This window comes from Podarcis pityusensis, assembly GCF_964106645.2.
Source record: "Podarcis pityusensis genome assembly, chromosome: 18".
In the NCBI taxonomy this organism is placed as follows: Eukaryota; Metazoa; Chordata; class Lepidosauria; order Squamata; family Lacertidae; genus Podarcis; species Podarcis pityusensis.
This window is the reverse complement of record NC_138043.1, coordinates 301,914-325,788: the sequence shown is the minus strand read 5'-3', so window position 1 is coordinate 325,788 and position 23,875 is coordinate 301,914. Positions and strand designations below refer to the sequence as shown.

Below are 23,875 nucleotides of genomic sequence, written 5' to 3'. Positions count from 1 at the left end.
TCCCCTGGCAGAACACCACTCCGCCTCTGTTTATTCATTTCTTTATTTCATTTTTTTTTAAAATTCATTAAATTTCATTTTTTTTAGTTTCAAGAAATTGACTTCATTCCCCCTTTCTGCGGTTCCTTAAATTTATAAAAAGATCTTCTGCGTATCTGAATTCATTTCATTTCCTCCTTTGTTGGTCTGCTTTAAATATAGACTCCTCTAAAACTGCAGGTCTTTACACCTATCCTGCCAGTGTTTTTGTCTGCTGGCAATTTATCTTTCCATTTTTTTGTATCTATAAAAAAGTTGGTTCTCTGGATTTCTGGTTTCGCCTTTTCTGCCAAATCCCCTTTTTCCAGCAGCCGCGACGCTCTAGCTAATTCGCTCTTTCCCCCCTCCAGGAGCTGCGACGCTCTAGCCGGCTCTCTCCATGCCTCTTTCCCCTCCCCTTCCGGGACCCGCGTTTCCGGCCGCGCCAGGCGGTTGCCGCGGCAACCAGGAAGTGCTGCCTGGCGGGGCTTCCGGTCCTCTGGTCAAAGCCTTCCCCCGGGGGGGGTTTCTTCTTCAGCCATGGCCGACTCGTTCAAGGCGAAGAAGCCGCCCAGGGGGAAGCGGCGCTCCCCGGAGCCGCACGCCTACGACCCGTGGGGCTGGGGGGACGCCGAGTGGGACTGGGAGCTGCCGCCGCCGCCCCGGGTCTGCTGGGAGTCGGAGAGGCTGGCGGCCCGGGCGCCCCGCGGGAGGGGGGGCAAAGGGCGGGGGTTCTGGGGGGCCCGCGAGGAGCCCCCGGGCTGGGCGGGGCCCTGGAGGGGGAGGGGGCGGGATCGGTGGGGGGGAGGGAGCCCCCCCCAGGAGGAGGAGGAGGAGGAAGAGGAAGACAAACACTGGAGGGGGTTTCGCAGAGGGGGGCGGGGTTTCCGCAGAGGGGGGCGGGGTTTCCGCAGAGGGGGGAGGGGCCGGGATTCGTGGGGGGGAGGGAGCCCCCCCAAGGAGGAGGAGGAGGAAGAGTCCTGGAGGGGGAGGGGCCGGGATCGGTGGGGGGGAGGGAGCCCCCCCAAGGAGGAGGAGGAAGAAGAGCCCTGGAGGGGGAGGGGTCCTCGCAGAGGGGGGAGGGGCTGGGATCGGTGGGAGGGAGGGAGCCCCCCCAATGAGGAAGAGGAAGAAGAGCCCCCCCAGCAGCAGGAGGAGGACCCCTTTAGCAGGAGGAGCCGGTGGGGCAGCCGGGAGAGGGAGCCCCCCTCGTGGGAGCAGCCGCCTCCGGCCAAGGCCCCCCGGAAATCCCACTGGGGGGGCAGCCCCACGAGGGAAGCGGGGACGCGGGTGCTGCTGACGCCGCCAAGGCAGAGCAGCCCGGAGCAGGGGGCCCCCCACAGGCCGCGGGGCTGGGGGGAGTGGGACTCGGCCAGGCACGGGGCCCGCTCCCCCGGCAGCCCCCCTCGGGGTGGGAGCTGGTGGGGCGAGGCTGAGAGGAGGCATGGGGAGAGCCCCGGCCAAGAGGAAAGGGGGCGCGGGAGGCAGGCCGAGGAGGGACCCCGGGACGAGGCACCCTGGGGCGGCGCGGAGCACGGGGGCGTTTTGGGCAGCCTGGAGCGGCTGGCATGGGAGCAGGGCGGGGACCAGTGGAGGAACCCCGACTGGGCCAAGGACCAACCCGCCACCCTCGCCAGGGGCGGAAGCCCCGCAAGGTCCGACTGGCAGCACAGCCAGAGCGGAGACCCCGACGGCTGGGGCAGCTCCGCCAGTTTCCAGAGCGGGTGGGCGGCCGACGGAACCGAGGAGGGCACCCCCGAGATGGAGGAGGAGCTGGGGTGGGACGCTGCCGGAGAGGACGGCGTGCCAGCAGGCTCGGACGGCGCCCGCCCCGCCCCACAGAAGTGGACGCCGTGCCAGGAGGTGGTGGACTACTGGACGAGGGCGTGCTGCACCTGCCTGAGCCTCCGCCAGAGGAGGACGCTCATGTCCTTCTGCCCGCGCCCCACCTTGCCCGACCAGAGCCACGAGACGCCCGCCCTCAACGCCGACATTGCCAGCCTGGGCGTTGCGCCGCGGCAGAGGGCGGAGCTGGTCGAAGCCCGGAAGCTGGGCTGGCTCCAGGACGAGGTTCTAGACACGCTGGCCCCGGCCATGAGCATCTACGAGATGGCGGAAGAGGCCCTGGAGAAGCGGGTGCCTGTGGACCCCCTGGAATTGCGGGAGTGCGCCCAGCGCCTCCTCCGCCTCCTGGGCAGCCTGAGCGCCCGGCTGACCCTCCACCGCCGCGTCAAGGTCCTGCGCGCCATCAACCCCCGCCTGCAGTCCATCTGCTCCAAGATGACCAGCCGCAACTGCAACGGGATGCTCTTTGGCGAGGACAAGGTCCAGCTCCTGAAGGAGCTGCTGGCCAGGTTCCCCCAGCTCACCCAGAACAACACCACCTACAAGCGGACCCGCACTCAGCGCCGGAGGAGCAAGGTGTACAGCGGCCAGCCGCCCCAAGGCGCAGGTAAGGCCGCCTTTGACCGCACCCTAACGCTGGTGGCCAACGCCAAGTAGGTGCCCACCCTCGCCCGACCTTTTGGGGCCAACGGGGGTCCAAAAGATTGGGGGACGCCAGCTTGGGGATGCCCTGGGCAGCTCCGAAGTTGCGTTGCCTTTTAGCTGTTTAGCACGTGTCCGTCAGCCTCCAAGTCTCCCCGGATGTGGTTGGGCTACAACTTCCAACACCCTGGAGACCCGGCAGAAGGGAAATGCTGGGAGCAGAAACACATTTTAGTAGGGTGGCGCAGGGGTCTAACCCACTGAGCCTCTTGGGCTTGCTGATCGAAAGGTTGGCGGTTCAAATCCCCGTGACAGGGTGAGCTCCTGTTGCTCTGCCCCAACTCCTGCCAACATACCAGTTCGAAAGCATGCCAGGGCAAGTAGATAAAGAGGTACTGCTCTGGTGGGAAGGTAAACGGTGTTTCCATGCGCTCTGGTTTCTGCCATGCACCAGAAGCAGTTTAGTTCTGCTGGCCACACGACCCGGAAAGCTGTCTGTGGACAAACACCGGCTTCCTCGGCCTGAAAGTGAGACGAGTGCCGCAATCCCATAGCCACCTTAGACTGGACTTAACCGTCCAGGGGTCCTTTGCTTTTATCTTTTAAACGCCGAATAGCACCAGCCCAGAAGGGCTGAGTATATATAAGTTTGAAATCCCACTTTGACAAGAACCGAAGAAGAGCGTGCCAGCTGTGTGGAAGAGCTCTGTGGATTTCAAGTAGGCCTCCCTCACCCCCAGAGCGCCTGGGGCTCCTTTCTTTAAGACGCCTTGGCTAGCAGTAGCCAAAGGCACTGAGCCCTGTGGCCCGTTCCACGGCGGTGCTACTCCTTGTGTCTTAACTGGAGTCCTTGTTCGTTGCTAAGCCTTCTTCCACAGGTGGCTTAGCTGGCCACTGAGAGGACCAGCTGTTTTTAATTTTTTCAGAGAGGAAGGGGCATGTTGCCTCCCGTTGAACAGCCAGGGGAACTTTATTTTTTTGCCCCACAGCTTTGGGGAGACAAGAAGCCCAAAACAGGGTCTTTCCTGGAATCAAATTCCAAGCCGTATTATTATTATTATTAAGGGACGCGGGTGGCGCTGTGGTCTAAACCACTGAGCCTCTTGAGCTTGCTGATTGGAAGGTTGGCAGTTCGAATCCCCGCGATGGGCTGAGCTCCCGTTGCTCTGTCCCAGCTCCTGCCAACCTAGCAGTTCGAAAGCATACCAGTGCAAGTAGATAAATAGGTACCGCTGCGGCGGGAAGGTAAACGGCATTTCTGTGCGCTCTGGTTTCCATCACAGTGTCCTGTTGTGCCAGAAGTAGTTTAGTCCTGCTGGCCACGTCCTGGAAAAAGCTGTCTGCTGACAAAGGCCGGCTCCCTTGGCCTGAAAGCAGAGATGAGCGCCACGACCACAGAATTGCCTTGGACTGGGTCCTTTACCTTTTACCTACCATTAATTATTATTATTATTATTATTATTATTATTATTATTATTATTTACATCTCTACCCAACCTTTTTCGCCAAGGAACTCAAGGTGGTGGAATGCTTTGCTTCAAGGAGGAGTTCCAGCAGACGGACACCGTCTCACAAGGTGAGCTCCGACCCGCACAAATGATCACCATCTTGTATTAGGTGCTAGGAGCTGAGATATATAAACTAAGCACCAAACGGCTCCTTAAACCAAGTTGCCAAAACGGAACTTGCAGTTGTTCTTTTTTTATGCCAGATGGCTCTAAAGTCTTAATTTTCAAATGATGGCCTGGCACTGATTGATTCAGTTAAACATTGTGCTGTGGTCTAAACCACTGAGCCTCTTGGGCTTGCCAACCGTAAGGTCAGTGGTTCGAATCCCCGCGACGGGCTGAGCTCCCATTGCTCTGTCCCAGATTCTGCCAGCCTAGCAGTTCGGAAGCACACCAGCGCAAGTAGATAAACTGTGGCGTTGGGAAGGTAAACGGTGTTTCCATGCGCTGGTTTCTGTCACGGTGTCCTGTTGCGCCAGAAGCAGTTTAGTCCTGCTGGCCACATGACCCGGAAAGTTGTCTGCGGACAAAGGCCAGATCCCTCGGCCTGAAAGCGAGATGAGCACCGCAACCCCAAAGTTACCTTGGACTGGACTTAACCGTCCAGGGTCCTTGACCTTTTTCCTTTCTCCGTACTTCTTTTTCTTAATGGTGACACAGACCACTAATAACGTAGGAATATTCTTCACAACGGTGAGCAGGGGGAAGCGAAGGCAACAATGCCCTCTAACGCCATTCGCCGCTCCTGCTCAGGCTGCCCAGAAAAAGCATTTTGGTTCCAGAAATTCAAAATCTAACTGATAAAATTCTACAGGATCTGGGTGTTAGCGTGTGAAAGCAGTCCAGATCCGGGAATCCCCAGATGACCATCGCAGGCGGCAAAATGCCCATGGTGAATTTCGAACGCCAATCAGGGATAGCTCAGTGGCGGTGGAGTTCGTGATTTGCCCACACAAAGTCTGGGGGTTCAATCCCAGGTTTGGGGTTTCCTTTTGCAGGTTGAGGTGGCCGACTCTCCTTCGCTGCCGGGTTTTAGGCAGAGGTTGGAGGGCTCTCTGCCAGGGGCTGGGCTAGATGACCGCTGGTGCCCCTTCCCCCTCTACAGCTCTGTGATTCTGTTATTCTAGGTATCTGGGCCGGCACAGATAGCTCCCTGCCTGAGACCCAGCAGGACCATGCGCTGAACTGGTCCGACTTCGGTTCCTGATCGGTCGGGGACGGGGCGGCGGAAAAACCAATGGTGCCCGCTTGCCAAACTCCCCCCCCCCCCTTACTCAGGGGCTTAACTGGCCCCACAGACACCCAGAAGGAACTTACCAGGGGCAGAGGGAACTATTTTTGCAACAGAGAGGGGGAGCAGAGGGGCCAGGAAGCCGGAAGCGGACCGTTCCTCTCGACGGAAGAGACCCCCCCCCGCACTTGCCCCCCCTGCCTGCTCAAGAGTCTGTCCCTTGGCAAGCCAAGCAGGGCCACCATTGAGCAGTTGGGGGGTCACAGGGCAGAATGGAGCCAAGAAGACAACACTTTTAAACACGGCTCTTCCAATCCTCTCTTGACTCTGCAGCAAGACTCTCTGCCCCCCCGGGGGGGCGCAAGCTCAAGCAGGGGCGTTTTATTGCAAGCCCCCCCCCCTTTGTGTGAAAGGCCTCTTGGTTTTCAGAGAGAAGACATAGCTTCCTTCCATTACAAGAAGTTTTTTCTCCCAACAGTGCAAAACTGTTTCTGTTTGAACTTGATTTTGTTGTTGTTGAATATTTTCTGTGGTTTTTTGCGGGGGGTGCTTGCTGGCAGCAGGAAAACCCAGACCCCTCCTTTTTAAAGGCCTTTTGCCTCGCAACAGAAGGGGGCAGCCTTTTCAACTCTTGGGCTTTCCTGCATTTTTGTTTCCTGACGGAGGCGTCTTGTGGCAGGGAGTTCCAGCTGGGTTCATATATTTTTTTGCCTACTTCCCCCCTCAACAAAAAGTTTTCACCTGGGGGCAGGAAACAGACCCATGGGACTTTTTTCTTTTTTGGCCGATGGTTTTCCAGTGTCGGATCTCTGGCGGACTCTCTTTTTTTCCTCCTCCACCCGAAATCGGCTGCTTGGCTGAAGAAACCACATCCCGACGGCTGAGGTCCGAGAGGAGACCCCCCCAGGTTAAGAGGACCACGTTTGCTCTGTTCCCTGAAGGACGTTTGATGGATTCCTGCAAAGAGAGTCCCGGGGAACCAACCAATTCCTTATCGGTTTGCAACCGAAGTGGCGATCGGAACTGGAGCAAGACCTTGGAAGTCTGTTTCTGGGGACCTTCTCTAATTGAATAAATGTTCTTTTGTCTTCACAAGCCATGTCTTTTCGTTTAATGCTTCCCCATCGCACCAGGAAACACGCCCCCCCTCCAATTAAAATAGAATCACATTGGAATCATGGCTGTCGTTTTGGGATGTTGGAAGAAGGATGAGGGGCAAAGGGGGTGTTTGCCCACGAAACGGTTAAGCGTCTCGCCTGGAATTGGCCTGCCTGTCTCTGCGCTTCCCTGTATTTTCTTTTTCTTTTCTTTTTGTTTTGAAATGAATTCTTCTTGGTTTTACAAATGCAAAATATATACAAACACAAACTGCAAAAACAAATCGGTATAAAAGAGATTCTCCCCATCTCCTCTTCCTCTCCGTGGGGTCCCATTTTAAGCATCTAAAACTGCATATTCATCCAGACGCCAATTTTTGTATCAGGCCATATTATCCGCAATAATTTTGGCACTACAAGTGAGTCAAAATCCTGCTCTTGTTTCCATCTGCTTTCAGTGGTCTCCTAAAAACCTTATAAATTATTTTATAAAGTTTTTATCCTCTTTGTCTCTTGAGTTTTCCAGTGAGTTTTGCCATCTTGGCATAGTCTATCATCTTGATTTGCCATTATTCTCTGGTAGGGACTTTTATTTTCTTTCCAGTTCTGGGCTAATAACATCCGGGTGGCCGTTGTTCCATACATGAAAAGTCTCTTCTGCTCCTTTGAGATGTTGGTACATGTAATTCCTAATAAAAAAGCCTTCTGGTTTCTTAACAAAAGCTATTTTAAACAGAGCTTCCCTGTATTTTCAAGCCATAAAAGCCCTTTTTGTGGAATGCCTGAAAGATTCCTATTGGGACCCAAAAGAGAGAAGGGGAGGGAGGAAGAAAGGAGTGTAAAAAGAGAGAAAGAGGGAAGGGAAAGGAAACGAAACGAAAGGAAAGGAAAGGAAAGGAGGAAGGAAGGTAAAAAGATAAGAGAAGGAAATAGAAAGAAGGAAAGGGGAGGGAGGGAGATAAAAAGAAATAGAGAAGGAAAGGGGAGGAAGGGAAAAAGAGAAAGAAAGAGTGAGAGAAAGAAGGAAAGGGGAGGGAGGGAGGGGGAGAGAGAAGCAAGGGGGAGGAAGGTAGGAAGATAAAAAAAATAGAGAGGAAAAGGAGGGATGAAGGAAGGAAGATAGAGAAGGAAAGTGGGGACGGAGGAAGATAAAAAAATAGAAGGAAAGGGGAGGAAGGAAGGAAGGGAGAGAGAGAGAGAAGGAAAGGGCAGGGAGGAAGAGAAGGAAAAAAGGAAGGAAGATAAAAAGAGAAATAGAATGAGATAGGAAAGGGGAGGAAGGAGGGAAGATAAAAAGAAAAGAGAAAAAAACAGAGATAAAGGGAGAGAAAGAGAGAAGAAAAGGAAAGAAATTTGGCCCTGAGCCTTGCGTCGGCTCTGGGCAGGGAGCTGCCTTTCCCTCTGGCGCCACTGGGGGCGCCCTCCCTCCCTCCCCGCCCCGGACTTCCGATCTCGCGACAGTTGCGTCAAGATGGCTACAAGGTAGCAGCTGGGCCGCCTTGGATGCTGCGCGAGGAGGAGGAAGCGGCAGCTGGAAATCCGCCCCTTGGAAAAGCGCAGCGGAGAGAAGCAGCGGCGGGCCGAGGGGGGATCCCCGGCCCCCGAGATGGTAAGGCTCTTTTGGCCCCCTTGGCAAGATCGGGGGGGGGAGGTCCTCTTTGAACCCCCTCCTCTCCTGGAGGGGCTGCAGCGATTGCATAATAACAATGCCCAGAGCCAGACACGCGAGTTGGGCCCCTTCACACGTGCACAGGGGGAGAGTGGAGCCGGGCAGGAAAAGGGGGACGTCGCTGCCCAGAACACACCAAACCGGCTTGCAATGTTAGGCCCATGCTGTCTGCACTGGCCGGCAGCCGTGCCCAGGATCCGAACCCGGGGCCTTCTGCATGCCAAGCACCCGCTCAGAATAAACCCAGGTTTCCAGGGGGTTTCATGGGTGGGAAGAAAGGGCTGGTTTTAATTCAGAGATGCCCCCCGAGCGGCTTCACTGCGCAAGGCAAGTGCTCTAACCACTGAGGATCACAGCCCTTGCCTGAATTTCAACAGCCGATTTATACAACTTTTTACTGGGGTGTGCATGTGGGATTATTGTTTTGTTGTTTTGGTTTAACTATTTACTTTTGTTTGAAGGTTGGTCTATGAATGTTCATAGTAGTAGTAGTAATAATAATAATAATTTATTATTTATACCCCACTCATTTGGCTGGGTTCCCCCAGCCGCTCTGGGCGGCTTCCAGCAAAATATTAAAATACAATAATCAAATATTAAAAGCTTCCCAACTTGTTTTGTTTTCGTTTATTTACTTTTGTTTGAAGGTCGGTGTATAAATTTTCATAATAATAATAATAATAGCAGTAGTAACAGAAGGTAATATTTTGCCTGAACACAACTGCCAGCAATATTTGAGCGCGGGGCATGTTCTGTAGACAAAAGGCCTACAAATCTTTGCTTGTCTTCCTCCAGCAAAGGGGCTTTTGGGACGCCCTACCTTGCAAAGCTGTTGTGGACTTTAAATATATATATATATTCAAATCTCAAAAAAAAGGCCTGCATGTTGGTTAGCGGACATCAGTGCTGATGACTGAAGGCTGCCAGGGGAAAAATAAAACGAAAGCAGCTTTTTGAGACAAATTTTGGCTTCTCATTCACCGCCAAAAAGGAACCTTGCTCCTGTTTATGCAGTTTTGCAAAACAACCCGCTTTTGAGAGGGAGATTCTGATTTTGGTTGCATGTTCCCCTCAATCCTCTAAAGGCTCGTCGTCATCATCATTTTGTTTGCATTGTCTCTTCCCCCAAATAAGAGGCCAAGATCAAGAGCAAAACCCCCGCCTGTCTGAATAGGAAATCAGGTCAGCCAGAAAAACCCGATGTCTGTTTGGCGTCCAAAAGTCAAACCCAGCCCAACTTCTTCAAATATCCCTTTAGCCCAGAAACGCTCTTTAGATGGTTTATCAATGCTAATTTATAATGGTTTTGCCCTTCATGATTTGATCTGACCACCACTTCCCCGCAAGAGCTGCAAAAAGTGGATTAAAAAACCCCAACGGCCAGTTTTTAAAAACCCAAATAAAGGAATATATTGTGACTGTAATGAATTCACTGTAAGGGGGGCGAAATTCACTCTCAATCAATTCAAGAATGCAAAGAAGCAATCTTTCCTCTCCTATTTGGGATAATAATAATAACCAGCTGCCCCTTTTCACCCCTCCGGCCAGGAGAAGACGCTGCCACCTGATGCCCCACTTGCACCCCAAGACCTTCGGGCGTCCCCCCCCAGCCGCGCCAGGAGCAAAGCGGAGAAGGAAGAGGGGCCCCCGCCGCTGGTGACCTCTCCCGTGGCCTCTTTGGGGGGTGAGTAGGGGAGGGAAATCAGGCCTATTCCCACCCCCAAAAAAAACCCAAAGCCAACTTTCTAGTCCTCATGAAGGCTCAAGGAAGTGGCCTTGGTCCATCTTGCTCTGTACTGTCTGCACGGACTGGCAGCAATTCACATGGGGGGGGGATTCCCATCCCTACCCGGAGATGCCTGGGGTGTGTGGAGCTGGAGGGGGGGCCCTTCACAAGCCCAGCAGGGACCCTGCCGCAATCCCCAGCCCAGAGGGAGCTACCAATGACGTCTCTTCTTCCTAGGCCCGGCCAATTCGGGGGTTTCGGCGACCCACAGCCACCCCACGCCGAGCGGCGGGGGGCGGAAGCAGGACCTGCGGCTGCCCAAGAGGAGACCCCCAGGTGAGCTGGAGGCCGGGGTGGCCCTTTTTAGCAGGGGGGCTAAGGAACGGGGCGCACGGGGCCTAGTTTGGGGGTGGCCCCCTCTCCTTTCTCCCCAAAGGTGGGGCCGAGAACCTTGCCCCTCCTCCCCGGCTCTGCTGCACAACACCCACATTGTCCCAGGCTAAGAGCTTTGCCTACGTTTTCCTCCGGCCCCCCACCACTGCCAAGAGGCCCTTGGAAGATTATCCAGGGAGGGGAACACGGCCCTCGCGCCGAACAGGATTCCCAGTTTCCTATGGATCCTTTCGGTCGATGTGTCTTTTGCCCTAGAGAGGACGTGTGTCGGTTGTTCCCATTTCACAGAAAGGGAAAATAGAGGCATGGGGCTGTGAGCTGCTCCAGGCGGGGCTGCCAAGGCCTCTTGAATCATAGAATAATGGAATTGTATTGTTGGAAGGGGCCCCCCAGGGGTCATCCAGCCCAGCCCCCTTCAGCTAATTCTCTTGCCTCGCCCTAGGGAGACGCTACCAGTGCTCTGGGGACGGCTGCCGCCTGGCCTGCCGCAGCATGAAGGAGCTGCTGGATCACATTCGGGTTCATTATCGGCCCACACAGTCGGTGGAGGGTAAGTCCGGGGGGGGGGGGGGAGATCTCAAGCTGCCTTTGCTCCCTCACACTTTCCACCGCAGTAACTATTTGAGGGGGGGGGCATGTGTAAAGTTTTTTCATTTTTCAAAATGAAAATAAAACAGAGAAAAATTGTAACGATGGAAAAGAATCAGAAGGTGAAAAGCAAGGCTATTGAAACGGGCTTGTAGAACGAATGATCCCAGCTGCCTCTCCTTTTCCCAGGGAAGATTTTCCGCTGTTCCTCCCCGGGCTGCTTGGAATCTTTCCCCAACATGCAAGTTCTCATGGAACACATAAAGGTGCACTACAAGCCCAACCGCTACTTCAAGTAAGGCCATATTCTTATGATGATGATGATGATGATGATGAAGGGCAGGATCTAGAGGGGGCCAAGTAAATCTACTCCCAAAGCTCAGTTTTTCCCCTGGTATTTTATGCATTGCGATTTGCTATTTCTATCCATGACAGAAGAGTCCTTCTTTATTATAATACATGCATACTGCCTAATTAATTACTTGCCGGCGATTGATTTTGGCGTTTACTATGGGATTCTAACGCATTATCGCACATAGCTTTATCTGGTATAAGCTGTTTATTTTAAAGTCGTTGTGGCTTTTTATATAGGATCCGATTGTTGTGGTTTGATGTTTTATTATTAATTTTGTGTGTGTTGGAAGCCGCCCAGAGTGGCTGGGGCAATTTAGCCAGATGGGCGATGAAATAGTAGTAATAATAATAATGATGATGATGTCAGGAGCTGCCCGAAGGCGTGGGCGATGGAGGCCCCCCCTCCCCGTACACCCGTTTCTCAATCCTCCCTGTTTGGAGCAGCTGGGATTGAGCCGCCAACCTCCAGAATCAAAAGATGGGTGTAGCGTGTGGGAACGGGCCCTCCAGAGGTCCTCCATCCCAACCCCCTGCAACCTGTCCCCCCCCTACAGGTGCGAGAACTGCATGACGCGTTTCCGGACGTACCGGTCCCTCTTCAAGCACCTCCACAGTTGCTCCTCCGCCGGAACCGCCGCCGGTGCTGCCGCTGCTGCCGCCACCACCCCGCCCCTGGCGCCGGAGAAGCCCCTCCCGGAAAAGGAGCCCCCTGGGAAGCTGCTGGAGGTCCTCCCCAAACTGCAGACGGTCATCCAGCAGCTCAGGAAGGAAGCCATCCTCCCCGGCGAGATGGAGGCGCCGGCGGCGGCCCCCGACCCGTTCCCTGCTGGCCCCCTGGGGCCCTTGCCCGCCCTGCCCCCGGGGCCCCACGCCTTCCCTCTGCTGGAGCCCTCCCTCTTCGGACCCCCGCCGCCCCTGGCCAGGTTTCCGGGGCCGGCTCCCCACACGCTCCCGGGACCCTTCCTGCCTTACGTCCATCCGGGGAGCTACACCTTGCCTCCCGCCGCCGTCCAGAGCCGCCTGCGGCCGTTCCTGCCGGGACAGGGACTCCCCATCTCCAACGCCGTCTGGAAGAAAAGCCAGGGTGAGCGGAAGACCTTCCCCCCCCCCTCGCCCCAGGAGGGTCTCTCTGCCCCCCCCCCATCGTTACCTGTCTGCCAGTCCAACGACTGTGCCCAATTTGCTCAGATTTGAGATGGCCCTAATCCACGTTTCTAGTCCTCATGACTGCACCAGGGGGCGGGAATACTTGAGAGGTTTGGGAACTGCCCTTAAATGTTTCACTCTGACGGCAGGGTGCTCTCTGTAAGGCTCCGCTCGATTCGGAAGCTGCAGTCAGGCAAGATGCTGCAGAGAAAGTGCTTTAAGCAATAACAGGCAACACGTGGCTCATAATGTTCTAACGAAATATATGTAATCTGTATTATTTCACAATTCTTAAACCATGGGTAGGGAAACTAAGGCCCGAGGCCGGATCCAACCCAATCACCTTCTCAATTACATGAGAAGAATGTGTTCTTTTATTTCAAATGCATCTCTGGATTATTTGTGGGGCATAGGAATTCATTCATTTTTTTTCTGGCCCCCCCCCACATGGTCTGAGGGACAGTGGACCCAGGCCCCTGCTGAAAAAGTTTGCTGACCCCTGATTTAAATCAATCAATTTGATTTAAATCAAATCCACCCTGGAGAGAAACCTCCCCAGATATTTAGGAAGCTGGCGCAGGTTTCCATCTCCTCTTAAGCGTATTTGTCAGTTTGCTCCGGGGCTGATCCTTCTCTTTTTTTGCGCCCCGCAGGGCACTCCTCCAACAGCCGCATTGTGTGGGAGCACACGCGGGGGCGCTACAACTGCCTGCAGTGCTCCTACTCGACGGCGTCGCGGGAGGAGGTCACCCAGCACGTCGAGGACCACCGCAAGAACCCCTCCCCGCCCGGGCGCCTGGATGGAGAAATGGGTGAGCGGGGGGCTGGCGGGGGACCTTCCCTTTGTCCCCGGCACCTGGGGTGGCACAGGAGGTGGCTGGGTTGCCTGGCAGGCGCGGGGGACCCCCGCTCAGGACTACAGCTCCCGTTGCCCCCGGAGTTGTAGTTCGGCAGCACCCGGTTTCCCCAAATCCTACTCAGAGCAGAGCCCAGGGGTCTACTCGAGTTTGGCCAATGCTGGGATGTAACGTCGGACACCGTGGAGGTTGGGCTACAACTCCCATCAGGCGGAGGTGAGGGGAACTGTAGTTTGCAGCGCCCGGAGGGGCTTCTCACTGACCTGGCTATGCGCACTGGGAGTTGTAGTCCAACCATCTCTAGCTGGGGAGCGCCCAGTTTAGCCAAGGCGATTTGACTCCATCTCTTGGGTTTTTTTTGCAGTTTTTATCAGTTCTGCGTTTCTGCAACAGACAAGTTTTGCTTTGTGATGGATTTTAAATGTCCCTTAAAAACAACAACTGATGCTTCCCCCTATTTTCCTCTTTCCTCCACCAGACTTTGGGGTGGGGCTCCCCTCGTTCCACCCCAGACTGACGCCGGAAGTGGAGAACACCCTCTTCTCCCCGCTGTGAGGCTTCCACGGTGCTGACCCCCCCCCCCCGTTTTGTCACCATCACCATCTTCATCCCCCCTTTTAAGGTGCAGTAAGGATGGTGGGGGAATCCTGGCTCCTCCCCACCCCCCAAAAAAGGGGTAGAGGGTGCAGACACCCCCAGGAAGTCTTTCCTCTCCAACCCCCCCCCCCCCCCAGAATGCGTGCGCACAAATGGATGGTGTTTGATGGGAAGGGGGTTGAAATTTAATTATTATTGATATTAATTTAATCTAGAACTTTTTCCGGTGCATTCTTCTTCCCTCTTTTTTCTCCCTCCCCCCCAAAAAAAAGGTTTCTCTTGCTTTAAAGGCAAAATGCTCATCCCCCCCCCCCCCCGTTCTCTTGGTGAGGACACCTCCAGCCCCTCCTTCCCTAAAGCCGATGATCAGGTTTGCTCAGGTTTGTTATAGCGGGCTATTTGCTGCTTTTGCAAAAAAACACAAAAAACCAGAAATAAAATGGGAATTGTACAGATAATGTGAGCGAGCCTTCTTGTCTTGGGGTGTGTCTTTTGAGGCCTGTTTTCAAGGGGGAGGCAGTGACAAAGGCAAACAAATACACCTACCTCTTGCCGGGTGGGGGGGCAAGGAACATTCTTTGTTTTTAAAAACCCCGTTTTGTTAGATTTAAGCAACCCTCCCCACCCCGCTACTCACACACACAGAGAGAAACTGCTCAAGATTCAAGGTGTGGAAGTGCGAGGAGTGAGGTCTGCGGTCAGAAGCCTTCTCTCTGCTCCTGCAGGGATGAAGGGGGGAGCCCACAAGCGCCCCCCCCCCCAGCCTTGGCCAACTCCCAGAGTCCAGCCCTGAGCCGGTCAGGGAGCCGCCTCCGTCCCGCTGCCAAGAACGACTCAGACTCCCTTCTCCTCTCTCAAAAAAGTGCACGGTTTTAATATGAACAACGATGCATCTCGTCTTCTTTTTGGTCTCTGTTCAAAGCGTTATTACAAAAACAACAACAAAACACAAACCCAACAGTTCTTGTAAACCACTTGGAAAGTCCTCAGACAGGACGGAGGAAGGGGATGCGAAATGGAAAGGGGGGGGCGTCTCTCTGCCCCCCGACTCCCCTCCGAGGGGTCCGGTCGGAGTCTGTCGGGAGAAAGGGTGGGCAAGGCACCATGGACTGGGGAAGAGGAGAAGTGCTAAGGCCGTTTCCCCAGGCTGCTCAAAATCGCCAGCTCCTTTTCCGAGGACGGGACTCATCTGTAGGCAGAGGGCCAGGAGAACTTTCCTTGTGGGGCAGCTCTGGAGCCAGGCTTGCCAGAGACCTGCTGGTGATCCAGAGAATCAGGAGGGTGGAGGAGATGTCCAGCCAGACCCCGGGTCCTGGGGTCCAGGGCTGCAGAGAAGCGGCTGGACCTTGGCAGTTCACAGCAGTGGCCCTTCCTGGAGCAGCAACAGCAGCAGCGGAGGAGGCGGCAGCTCCCGCCCGGAGGCAGAGGGGGTGGGGGGCAGTCTTGCCCCGGCGGGGAAGACCAGGGTGCTTGGCGATCCGGCCGCGTCTTTGGCAGGTGGGGGGAGGCACCGGGCGCAAGGGGCTCACCGCTTCCTTCAAAGAGAGAACGGGGACACAAGGGGCTGTGAGCAGCCGGTGCCATCCAAGAAATATCTCAGAAACGACGGGCAGGGTGGCACCGCACCGCCCAGCGGGTTGCTGGAGGAGGTCTCGGTGGCGGGGCCTGAGAACGCCCCCTGCCTAAAATCCCAGCCAGTGTGGACACCACTGGTGCACCAGAAGGCATGAGGACCAGAATTGTGTTCCTGTTTGAAGGGGAGGCGGTCAGGGAACGTCCCAGCTCCAAACCCCAGGGCAGCGCCATGTTGGTGATGGGAAGGGCTCCTCCTGCCTTCGGACGTCTGCTGCCAGCGCTGAGCCGGGTGGGCCAAGGGGGTGGGCTCAGTCCGAGGCAGGTTCCCCGGAAAGCAGAAGCAGGCACCTTAATACTGGCTGTCGGGGTCCGGGCGGCCCCCTCGCTCCTCCAGCAGGCTCTCGGTGCTGGCCGACGTCTCCGAGTCCAGGTTCTCCTCATCGGAGCCCCTCTGGTCCAGCTCTGGCAATCGGTAGGTGATGTCTTCCCTGTGACGGAGAGAGAACGGGAGGGCCATGCTCACCACGCTCCCAGAGGAGAAAAGGCAAGGAAGGGGCGGCGTCAGAGTTGCTCACAAAGCTCTGCGTGGCGTGGAAAAAAGTTTCCCTCTCTCTTAATGGGACCTCCAGATTGCTGTGGCAATCGCTGCCCCCAAAATGCCAGGGCAGCTGGGAGGGAAACTCCTCCTCTGGCTCCCAGCCAACCCCCCTCCGCTCCCCCCGGGGGCCTGCCACTCACTTCTCCTCCTTGATCGACTGGATCCTCTCGATCAACAGCTCTTTCTCCCGGTTGTCCGTCTCCTCTCCCTCCGGGATAGCGCCCAGTTTCGCCGCAGTGCCATCGTCTGACCCAGCCTCTGGGGAGCCTTTGCTCTGGAAGGAATGGGGGGGGGGGGAGAAAGCAAGGTCTGGTGTCTGTTCTGGGCCAGGAAGGAGGCAAAGGGTCCTTCAAAGCCTGTCCAACCGAAAAGCCTCCTCCAGGGTTGCAATGAGACACGAAGCAGCACCCTTTGGGTGGGCAATTTGACGCTCGCCGGGTTTTCCCAGGCGGCAAAACCAACCGGTGCAGTGCGGAAAGGGCACTGAGGAGGCAGGAGGAAGATCTGGGGGCAGCGCAGGTAGACGGGCCACTCTTGGGTCTACCTCACAGGGCTGTGGTGAGGCTGAACTGGGAGGAGAACCCCAAAGGTTTCAGTAGCCTCACAGCCTGCTCCAAGCTTCCTGTGTATCCAGGAATGTTTGTTCTTACACACCGTGAGATTGGGGGACGGATGGACGCCCGACACAGCATTAAAGGCTGCTTCTGCCCATGTGCAAAGAACCTTCTTCCCTTGCCACCAAGCAGACACAAGCCAGCCAGCGTATGCTACTTTAATTATAATAAAAGGCACATATATATGACTGTATATATGAATAGAACGTCAGGTGTTAGTGTGAAATCCTTTTTTTAAAGAAAGAAAGAGTGGGGGTGACTTCCAAGGCAGCCCTGAGAAGACTTGCAGCAGTTTCTATTTTCTGAAAGAGAAGCATAGCTTTACAACCTCCCCGCAAACCACAATTTGGACACGACTGTTGTAACTCGGGATACGTGCAGCCACGCAGCATGCGGTACAGGTTAAAAAACAAAACGGCTCTGAAAAGTCGCCTTTTCTGGCTTTGGGGGTCATGCTGTGTGGCCGTCAAAGAGAAAGCGGGGGAACACACACACACACACACACACACCACTTGTCATGCACTGAGAGAGTGTCTACCTACCGGCGCTCCCTTGCGGGGAGAGGAAAACCCAAGTTTTACAGGCCATAGCTAGAAAAAGGGAGAAAGAGACGATGGCCACACTCACAAACGTCAGAGGCGCACAATTTCTTTCCGGACTCTCCTTGAATCAGTTGCAAAATTGTCAGCGTGGCCTCGGCGGAGCCGCTTCGCAACCTGCCTGCCTGCCGCAGCAATTGCAACGTGCTGTGCTCGACGCAGGACGGTTTCTAAATCTATTTCCGCAGCTCCTTTCGTTTCCTTCCCCGCAGAATTCAAATTGCAACAGGCGCACGCAAAGATGTGATAGTGGGAACGAAGGAAACATTTTTACTTTGTTTACTCCCAATGCTGGTGTTGCAATCTGAATCCCAGAGAACTGAAACAGGAGCGCAACCAATTACAAAAAGGAGCAATAAAAACACATTGAAAAACTAGTCATGACGCAGGTGTACTGCAGAGCAGGGACCCTTGGCGGTGAGGAAGACCTGCCCCAATCCAGCCAATCCGTGTTGTATCCCAATCAGTTACGCTCCGAGTAAACCCACTGACATGAATGGAGCTAAGTTTGTCACATCCATTTATTTTAATGGGTCTCTTCTATGGATGTCACACTAGGAAGTGCATTATCTTAATAAGCTTTTGGCAGGGTTTTCTTTTTCTAAATTTGTAAATTTGGGCCTGACTCTGCTGCAGGGCTCTTTGGATGTCCTGAACTCCTGGAGGGGGCCAGCGGCCGTGCCCACTCAGACCAGCAGCTCCTTTTTGGGACTGGCAGTGGCTCACACTTCACAAGCCACTTCCCCACCCCGCCAGGCAATCCACAGGCAGGCTTTTGTCGGGGAACAGCTTACCGAGTTTTGCCGCAGCAAGGAGAGCCGTCGGAAGGCGATGCTCTCGGCAGCCTCCAGCTGGCAGATCTCATCCATCTTCACCTTGTACTTGCGCATCTGCTCCTTGATGATCATCTCCACGCAGCTGGGGGCAGAGGAGAGGGAGAGGGAGGGCGAGAGGCTGGTGGGGAGCTTAACCCCCTCTCAAGAGACCTCTGGCGGCGTGGGTGGGAGAGGAAGAGGAGGGGTGTACATGGGAGGGGGTGCAATGGGAGGGCAGAGGAGACCCTGCATTCTCCGTGTGGGTGGGTGGTCACAGGCGAGGGGCACACAAGCCAACCTCCGTTTTCTCCCTAGGCAGATCATCCTCGCCCTTCCAGGAGGGACTGATCCAGGCTCTACAGCCTCACAGGAGGGAGGCAGCTGGGTCACAAAACGGAAACCAGTTCCCAGCGCAGGAGCATGTGTAGGGGAGGAGCGGGGCTAGGTCTCTATGGGGCAGCAGCTCACGAAAGGCCTTGTGGGAGCAAAGGAGGCGAGAGGACCCTTCGGGTCCCCTGCCAAGCATCGATGAGCGCTGCTCCACCTGCCCCGCTAATTCCAGGCCTGGCTTCCCCTGGGCTCACTCACATGGTGGTTTTCGAGACGTCCTTCATGCTGGTGAGGGGGTCCGAGGTGTCGGGGCAGCGCAAGAGGCAAGGGGCGAAGACGATGGCCAGGGCGTTGGGAGACATGCGGTTGAAGTCCTCCACTAGGGCCACCCTGTGCCACAGAGAGAGAGAGAAATTACATATTGGAAAAGAGAGAGAGAGAGAAAGGACACATTGGCGGTCCCTGTGGATGCTGCCAGCGTCTTTTGCTGGCCCCAGTGGGAGGATAATGCTGTCTTAAGAGGTCACTACTTTGCTCCCAGTTTGGAAACGCATCTCCCTCCTCGCCCTTCTCCCTCCCCTCCCTCTTTCCTCGTGTGCCTGGTTATTTGAGTTCTGCAAGCCTGACGCTGCGACTCCTCTCTCGTTTAGAAACCCACGCTTAGTGACTTTGGAAAAAGATCGTCCGAAAAGCAGGACAAACACAAAGTCAGTGACATCCCTCTTGGGATTTCAGATGCGCGTGCAAATATTGTGGAGCTGTGGCTACACACGGGGGTGGGGGGACGCGGAGCGTGTGGGGGGTGCGCGGTGTCCTTACTTGACCAGGTGGAAGACCAGTCGCTCCAGAGTGTCGTGGTTGGCCTGCGGGAGCTGCTCCAGGACGCTGTAGATGGTGCAGAGCTGCTCCTGCTTCCCCGGGAGCTCTGTGGGGAGAGGGGGAAGGTAAGAGCAGAGCATGGGGGCCCACAGGCAAGGGAGCCCCTCGCCCGCTGCTGCCGCCCACCCACAAGAGGTGCTCAGAGCGGCAGAGCTGAAGATGGAGGTTCTGCCAATTGAAAAGGATATTTAAACGGATAATTCCTAAAAAAGACCTGAAGCCTTTTTGCTACAAAAAACGGGGACAGGAGTCCCAAAAAGCTGACTTATTTATGTACGCTAGAACTTTATATGCAGAAGAAGGAATACCACCAGCGAAGGAGGAATGGCTTATGAAACCGAGGGACTCTGCTGAAATTAATTAATGTTTAAGGATGGAGGGGCACTTTCTCTCACACAGACTCACAGCCCGGCCCTCGGAAACTCACCCACGGCCCGCAGGAAATCGTGGTACTGGGCGAAGGTCATGAGGGGGTCGGGAAGCTCCCTCAGCCACTGCTTGAAGATCCCGGTGATGGTATGGATGGGGTAATTCTCCAGCCGCACCGAGTTTGGGTCTGAGGAGGAGGAGAAATAGAAGAAGGAGGGAAGGTGGGTGATATTAGAAAAGAACGCTGTGGTTTAAGAACGGACTTCCGGAACAGATTAACTTTGTAAACCAAGGTACCACTGTACTGTCCTCCTGCTCCTGGGAAGACTCAGGGTCTGGATCCAGAGCAGGGGGAGGCTCCCACCGCTCCTCCTCAGCACGGTCCCTGACAGCCCCCTGGGAAAGCTGCTGCTTACCCGCCTGGAGGGCCTGCCGCAGCTCCCGCATGCGGTTGGCTGAGCCCGACTTCCGGTAGATGCCTTCCGTGTAGAGGCCGTGCATCTCCACGTACTCCAGCAGCTTCTCCATGACGACGGGGACGGAGTTCTTCTCGCTGGTCAGGGCGGCGACACCCACCCCAAAGTGGCGGGGCTCCAGGTCGTGGTCGCCCTGGGAACGGGAGAGGGGGCAGAGTGTGAGCCAAGGGGGGCAGCATATTTGTGTGTGAGAGAGACAGACAGACAGACAGACTCTAAACCAGGCTTCCTTCAAGTGTTTTGGACTTTAACATGGCCGGGCCACCTGTGGCTGATGGGAGACCCAGCCCCAAACCCCTGGGGGGCCTGGGCAGGGGGAGTGTGCGTCGCCCACCTTCTTTCCAGCCGAGGACATGCATCCACTCTGGATCTTGCAGAGGCACTTCTTGTGGCAAGTCAGCTTGCAGACTAGAGGAGAGAAACGGCGTAGCGTTGGAATGTGACACCCAGTAAAATGGCAAAAACGTGCAGAACCAGCTCAAACGTGTGCCGGAAATGTAAAAGGAAAGGGAGGGTGGCGGGTGGTAGTGGCAAAGACGTGGGCCCCTCCCTCTGCCCCCCCCCGCACTTACTGCGGCAGAGACAGGCCTTCTCCATGGGCCAGATGTAGGAGCAGCACTGCTCACACGACTGCAGGATGTTCACCTGGTAGCTCCCAAACATGTGTCCGTTCAGCTCTTCGATCTGCAAGCGGGACAGGCAAAGGGAAGGGGCGTTACGGCTCCGCCACTTCTCTCCGGAGGGAACGGCGCTCTTAACATGCTTAGGAGCATGGGGACTCGGGGAGCTAGGACCTTATTCCCACTTAAGCCACCAGGGTCGAGCGAATCTGAGCACTGGCGGAATGCCACTCACCACGCGCTCCTGTTTCCGCTTCTTCTTCTGAGCCTTGCTCTGCTGTTGGGGGTCGGGGGGAGAATGAGAAGGAAAAAATATCATTCCCCCCTCTCTTTTCTCTTCCCATCATCCTCAGTGTCGGCACAGCTAGGGGAGGAAGGATGGGAATTGTAGCTCCCAACCCTTTTACCCGAGGATCCGGCCTGCCAAGAGTCAAAACTGGCTGAGGGGGACAATAAAAACAGCCCCAACGGGAGGAAGGGGTGGGGGTCTCCCCTGTGGCAGAGGGAGGATATTCTGGGCACAGGTCTCCATCCCTAAGCGATCCATATGACCCACACCCACAAAACTCTCCTGGGAAGTCTGGCTGGCCCCACGAGGGAAGGAAGAGCCGCCACAGACCTTGGCTGGCCCCAGGTCTTCCTTCTTGGCGTAGCTGCGGGCGAACTCGTCGAGGAGGGACTGGAAGAGGTTGAGGACCAGCTTGACCTCCTTCTCCTCCCTCTGCTTCGCCATGTTGACCACAAGCAGCTGGTAGTTCTCCATCAAGTCTTGGTAGCCGACGTGGATCTGCCCGTTCTGCGGAAAGAGGCCACGCTGCAAGTTTATTCATTTAACAGCGATCCGCACGTTGCCCGATCGACAACGGCAGCCGCCTCTGCCGCACAGGGCTCTGGGCTAGAGGGGATTCCCCTCTGATTTGCTGAGGAAGCGCTTCCTCAGTCTGGAAAGGTGGGAGCAGGACGTTAGACACGAAGTCCCCGATCCCAGTGCTACTTACGGGCGTGGAGTACATCGTCTTTATGTTGCCCCGGAACTTCTCGGTGGCTTCGAAAAACAAGCACTCAATGGCGGACTTTTGCGAATGGAGATCGTTTATCTGGGAGGTGCGGGGGAAGCAGAGACACAGATTTAATCGCCGATACTCTGAGGAGGATGGTGCATTCTGTAATCTCTATAAAAACTGGATTTATCTGTTTGTGCTCTATCTGGTTAAGTCACTTTGATTCCTCTGTTTAATGATGCAGCCATCTCAGGCATCCGGACAGCTTTTTAAGATGAACTGAAATCCAGAACAAAAAAACCTGAGCTCTTGTGGCTGGGCCACTCTCACCTTGTTCAGAAGAAATTCGTCCAAGTACTTCAGCTCGTTGGCGTTGGTGATATCCCTCAGGAACGGCGCACGCCACTTCTCGGGCGCTGTCTTCACTTTCCTGATCTTCAGGGTGCGGCTTCTCTTCGCCTTGCCCCCTTCTTTGGCTTGGCGCTCCTCCCCAGGGGGGTGGTCCGGAGGCCCGGAGGGAGCTGCGGGGGACAAACGCAGAGGGCGGGGCTCAAGGCGGCTCTTCTCTGACAGCCCATAACCACCCCCCCAGCTAGAAACCCCTCAGAGAAGACGCACAAGCCAAGCCTTCAGCTTATGTTGGGGAGGGGAAACGCTTGTCGGTTTGAGGGCCACATTCTCTCCTGGGCAAGCTTCCGAGGGCCGCCTGCGGGTGGCAAGGCAGAGGTAGGCAGAGCAACAAATGTGAATTGTATGTTTTGTACAGGAGGCAAGATGCTTGCGAGACCTGGAGGTCAACCACCCAGGAAAGGCTCCCTTCTTCCCTTCTCCCTGCCTCTCTCTCTCTCCTCACCACATACCCAGCTACTCATAAACCTTACCTTCTGCCACCCTCTGCGCTGGCCCCTCCATGGGTAGCACGCAGGCCAAGAGTTGGAAACTCTCGCCCTCGTCCGACACATTGGGACTCTCCTTGAGGTTCTTCCTCTCTGGCTTTGGCCCAAAGAATTTCCACAGGGGGCTCTTGAAGGCAGACCTGATGGGGAAAAGGAGGCTTTGAGGAGGATGGCGGCAGGATGAAAGGGCCTGCCAGCCAGAAGGAGCTGCCGCTGCTCGGTATTTTATTTCCAGCATCACACAGCAACCCCCCTTTCCCTCCAAGCTGCTCAAAGCAGCTGGCAGATGGGCGGCTATAATAATAAATCATCACCATCATCATCATCATACACCTGGCTTTCAATCCGGGTGGCTAAACTAGGTGGGGCTAATAGGAACCGGCTGGGGGGGATCTAAGGCGGAAGAACACTTCCCCCCACCCCACAATGACTCTCAGGATCAGGGGCGACTCTGTCCCACAAGGCCCAAACTTGGGGACGCATGGCTGGGCCTGTAGAAAACAAGGGCTGGGACCCTAAGAGGTGAAGAAGGAGCAGCGTTGCCAACCATGAATTTTGCACCAGAGCAGCTCCCTTTGTAGAACAACCGCTAAGTTGTTAGAGTGGGTCTGGGATACTAGGACAGCACGGGGTGGTGGGGTGGGGGGCTCTCCAGCGCCAATGTCTACACTGAAAGAGCCCTTTGGGTTTTCTGCCTGGACAAGCAGAGCATGAGCACATACCTGCCGTCCACCTGCTGGCCGGCGGTGGCTGTGGGGCTGGCTGCGTCCAGGACGGATGGAGGAAGCAACTCCTGGGCCTGCCTGGGTGGTGTGAGAGGCTTCTTGTCGTTCCGGTCACCTTCCAGCACGTTCTGAGGTTGTTGTGCGAGATGGAAAGAAGCAAACTGCTCGTGAGAAAGGAAGAAGACTCCAGCAGCAGCTGGATCCAACCCAAAGGGGCCTGGCATCTAGTCCTTACAGGGGCTGACCAGATGCCCCTTTTAGGAAACACACAAGCAGGACTGGAGCCCCACAGCAGCGATTCTCCTTGCTTGTGATTCCTAGCAAGCTGGTTTGATGCAGGAATAACACACTGGGGCTGTACCAACCCAATCCTACTCAGACTAGAACCCCTGAAACTAACATGCACAAGCAACTTCCATCTGTTAGTTCCAGTGAGTCTTCTCTGCGTAGAACTCTGCCGGATGCAACACGTAGGACCCTCTGCCACTCTTTCCTCAAACTGTGGTGGGGGGCAGAATTCTGTAACTGCACCCCCACCAAACAAACCAGGTCCAATCTGCCTGAGCGCTGCCCTTACCTGGGTGGGGACAGCGAGCCTGGGAATGTCGTCCAAGGAAGACGCCGTCTCCTTTTTCCTGCAAAGAGGGAGAAAGAGGCGTTTCAAAATGGAGCCACCCATTCCAGGGATCGGGGAGCCCCTTTGGGAA

The 23,875-nt window shown here is 55.4% G+C and overlaps 3 protein-coding genes across 8 annotated transcripts in view; 2 read left to right on the top strand and 1 right to left on the bottom strand.

Moving 5' to 3' along the window:
- Positions 1 to 558: 558 nt before the first annotated feature.
- On the top strand, positions 559 to 6,339 carry LOC308467146 (uncharacterized protein; the record flags this gene model as incomplete). Its single annotated transcript, XM_080988570.1, has 4 exons — positions 559 to 749; positions 933 to 2,470; positions 4,016 to 4,081; positions 5,141 to 6,339. The coding sequence occupies 4 exons, from the start codon at positions 559 to 561 to the stop codon at positions 5,218 to 5,220; spliced, it is 1,875 nt and encodes a 624-aa protein (XP_080844696.1). The 3' UTR covers positions 5,221 to 6,339.
- A 2,120-nt stretch (positions 6,340 to 8,459) lies between these two features.
- ZNF414 (zinc finger protein 414) lies at positions 8,460 to 14,129 on the top strand. Its single transcript, XM_080989073.1, is given in 8 exon segments — positions 8,460 to 9,533; positions 9,536 to 9,694; positions 9,974 to 10,072; positions 10,572 to 10,679; positions 10,907 to 11,012; positions 11,626 to 12,155; positions 12,871 to 13,029; positions 13,553 to 14,129. Coding segments are annotated over 8 exon segments (1,290 nt in total). The 5' UTR covers positions 8,460 to 9,481; the 3' UTR covers positions 13,630 to 14,129.
- A 386-nt stretch (positions 14,130 to 14,515) lies between these two features.
- Positions 14,516 to 23,875, bottom strand: part of MYO9B (myosin IXB) — a gene marked incomplete at its 5' end in the record, with an annotated part of 34,469 nt that continues 25,109 nt past the window's right edge. For 4 of the 6 annotated variants that reach the window (XM_080988703.1, XM_080988702.1, XM_080988704.1 and 1 more), the window contains 18 exons: positions 14,516 to 15,206; positions 15,595 to 15,734; positions 15,985 to 16,118; positions 17,001 to 17,048; positions 17,852 to 17,975; positions 18,461 to 18,592; positions 19,022 to 19,127; positions 19,509 to 19,637; positions 19,867 to 20,059; positions 20,261 to 20,334; positions 20,499 to 20,610; positions 20,782 to 20,823; positions 21,166 to 21,342; positions 21,545 to 21,643; positions 21,878 to 22,068; positions 22,429 to 22,583; positions 23,166 to 23,296; positions 23,746 to 23,803. In XM_080988703.1, coding sequence (XP_080844829.1) covers positions 15,596 to 15,734; positions 15,985 to 16,118; positions 17,001 to 17,048; positions 17,852 to 17,975; positions 18,461 to 18,592; positions 19,022 to 19,127; positions 19,509 to 19,637; positions 19,867 to 20,059; positions 20,261 to 20,334; positions 20,499 to 20,610; positions 20,782 to 20,823; positions 21,166 to 21,342; positions 21,545 to 21,643; positions 21,878 to 22,068; positions 22,429 to 22,583; positions 23,166 to 23,296; positions 23,746 to 23,803 — 2,044 coding nt within the window. In that variant the 3' untranslated portion in view covers positions 14,516 to 15,206; position 15,595. The remainder of the gene's footprint in view (positions 15,207 to 15,594; positions 15,735 to 15,984; positions 16,119 to 17,000; positions 17,049 to 17,851; positions 17,976 to 18,460; positions 18,593 to 19,021; positions 19,128 to 19,508; positions 19,638 to 19,866; positions 20,060 to 20,260; positions 20,335 to 20,498; positions 20,611 to 20,781; positions 20,824 to 21,165; positions 21,343 to 21,544; positions 21,644 to 21,877; positions 22,069 to 22,428; positions 22,584 to 23,165; positions 23,297 to 23,745; positions 23,804 to 23,875) is intronic. The other 2 variants (XM_080988699.1, XM_080988700.1) reach the window with 2 other exon arrangements.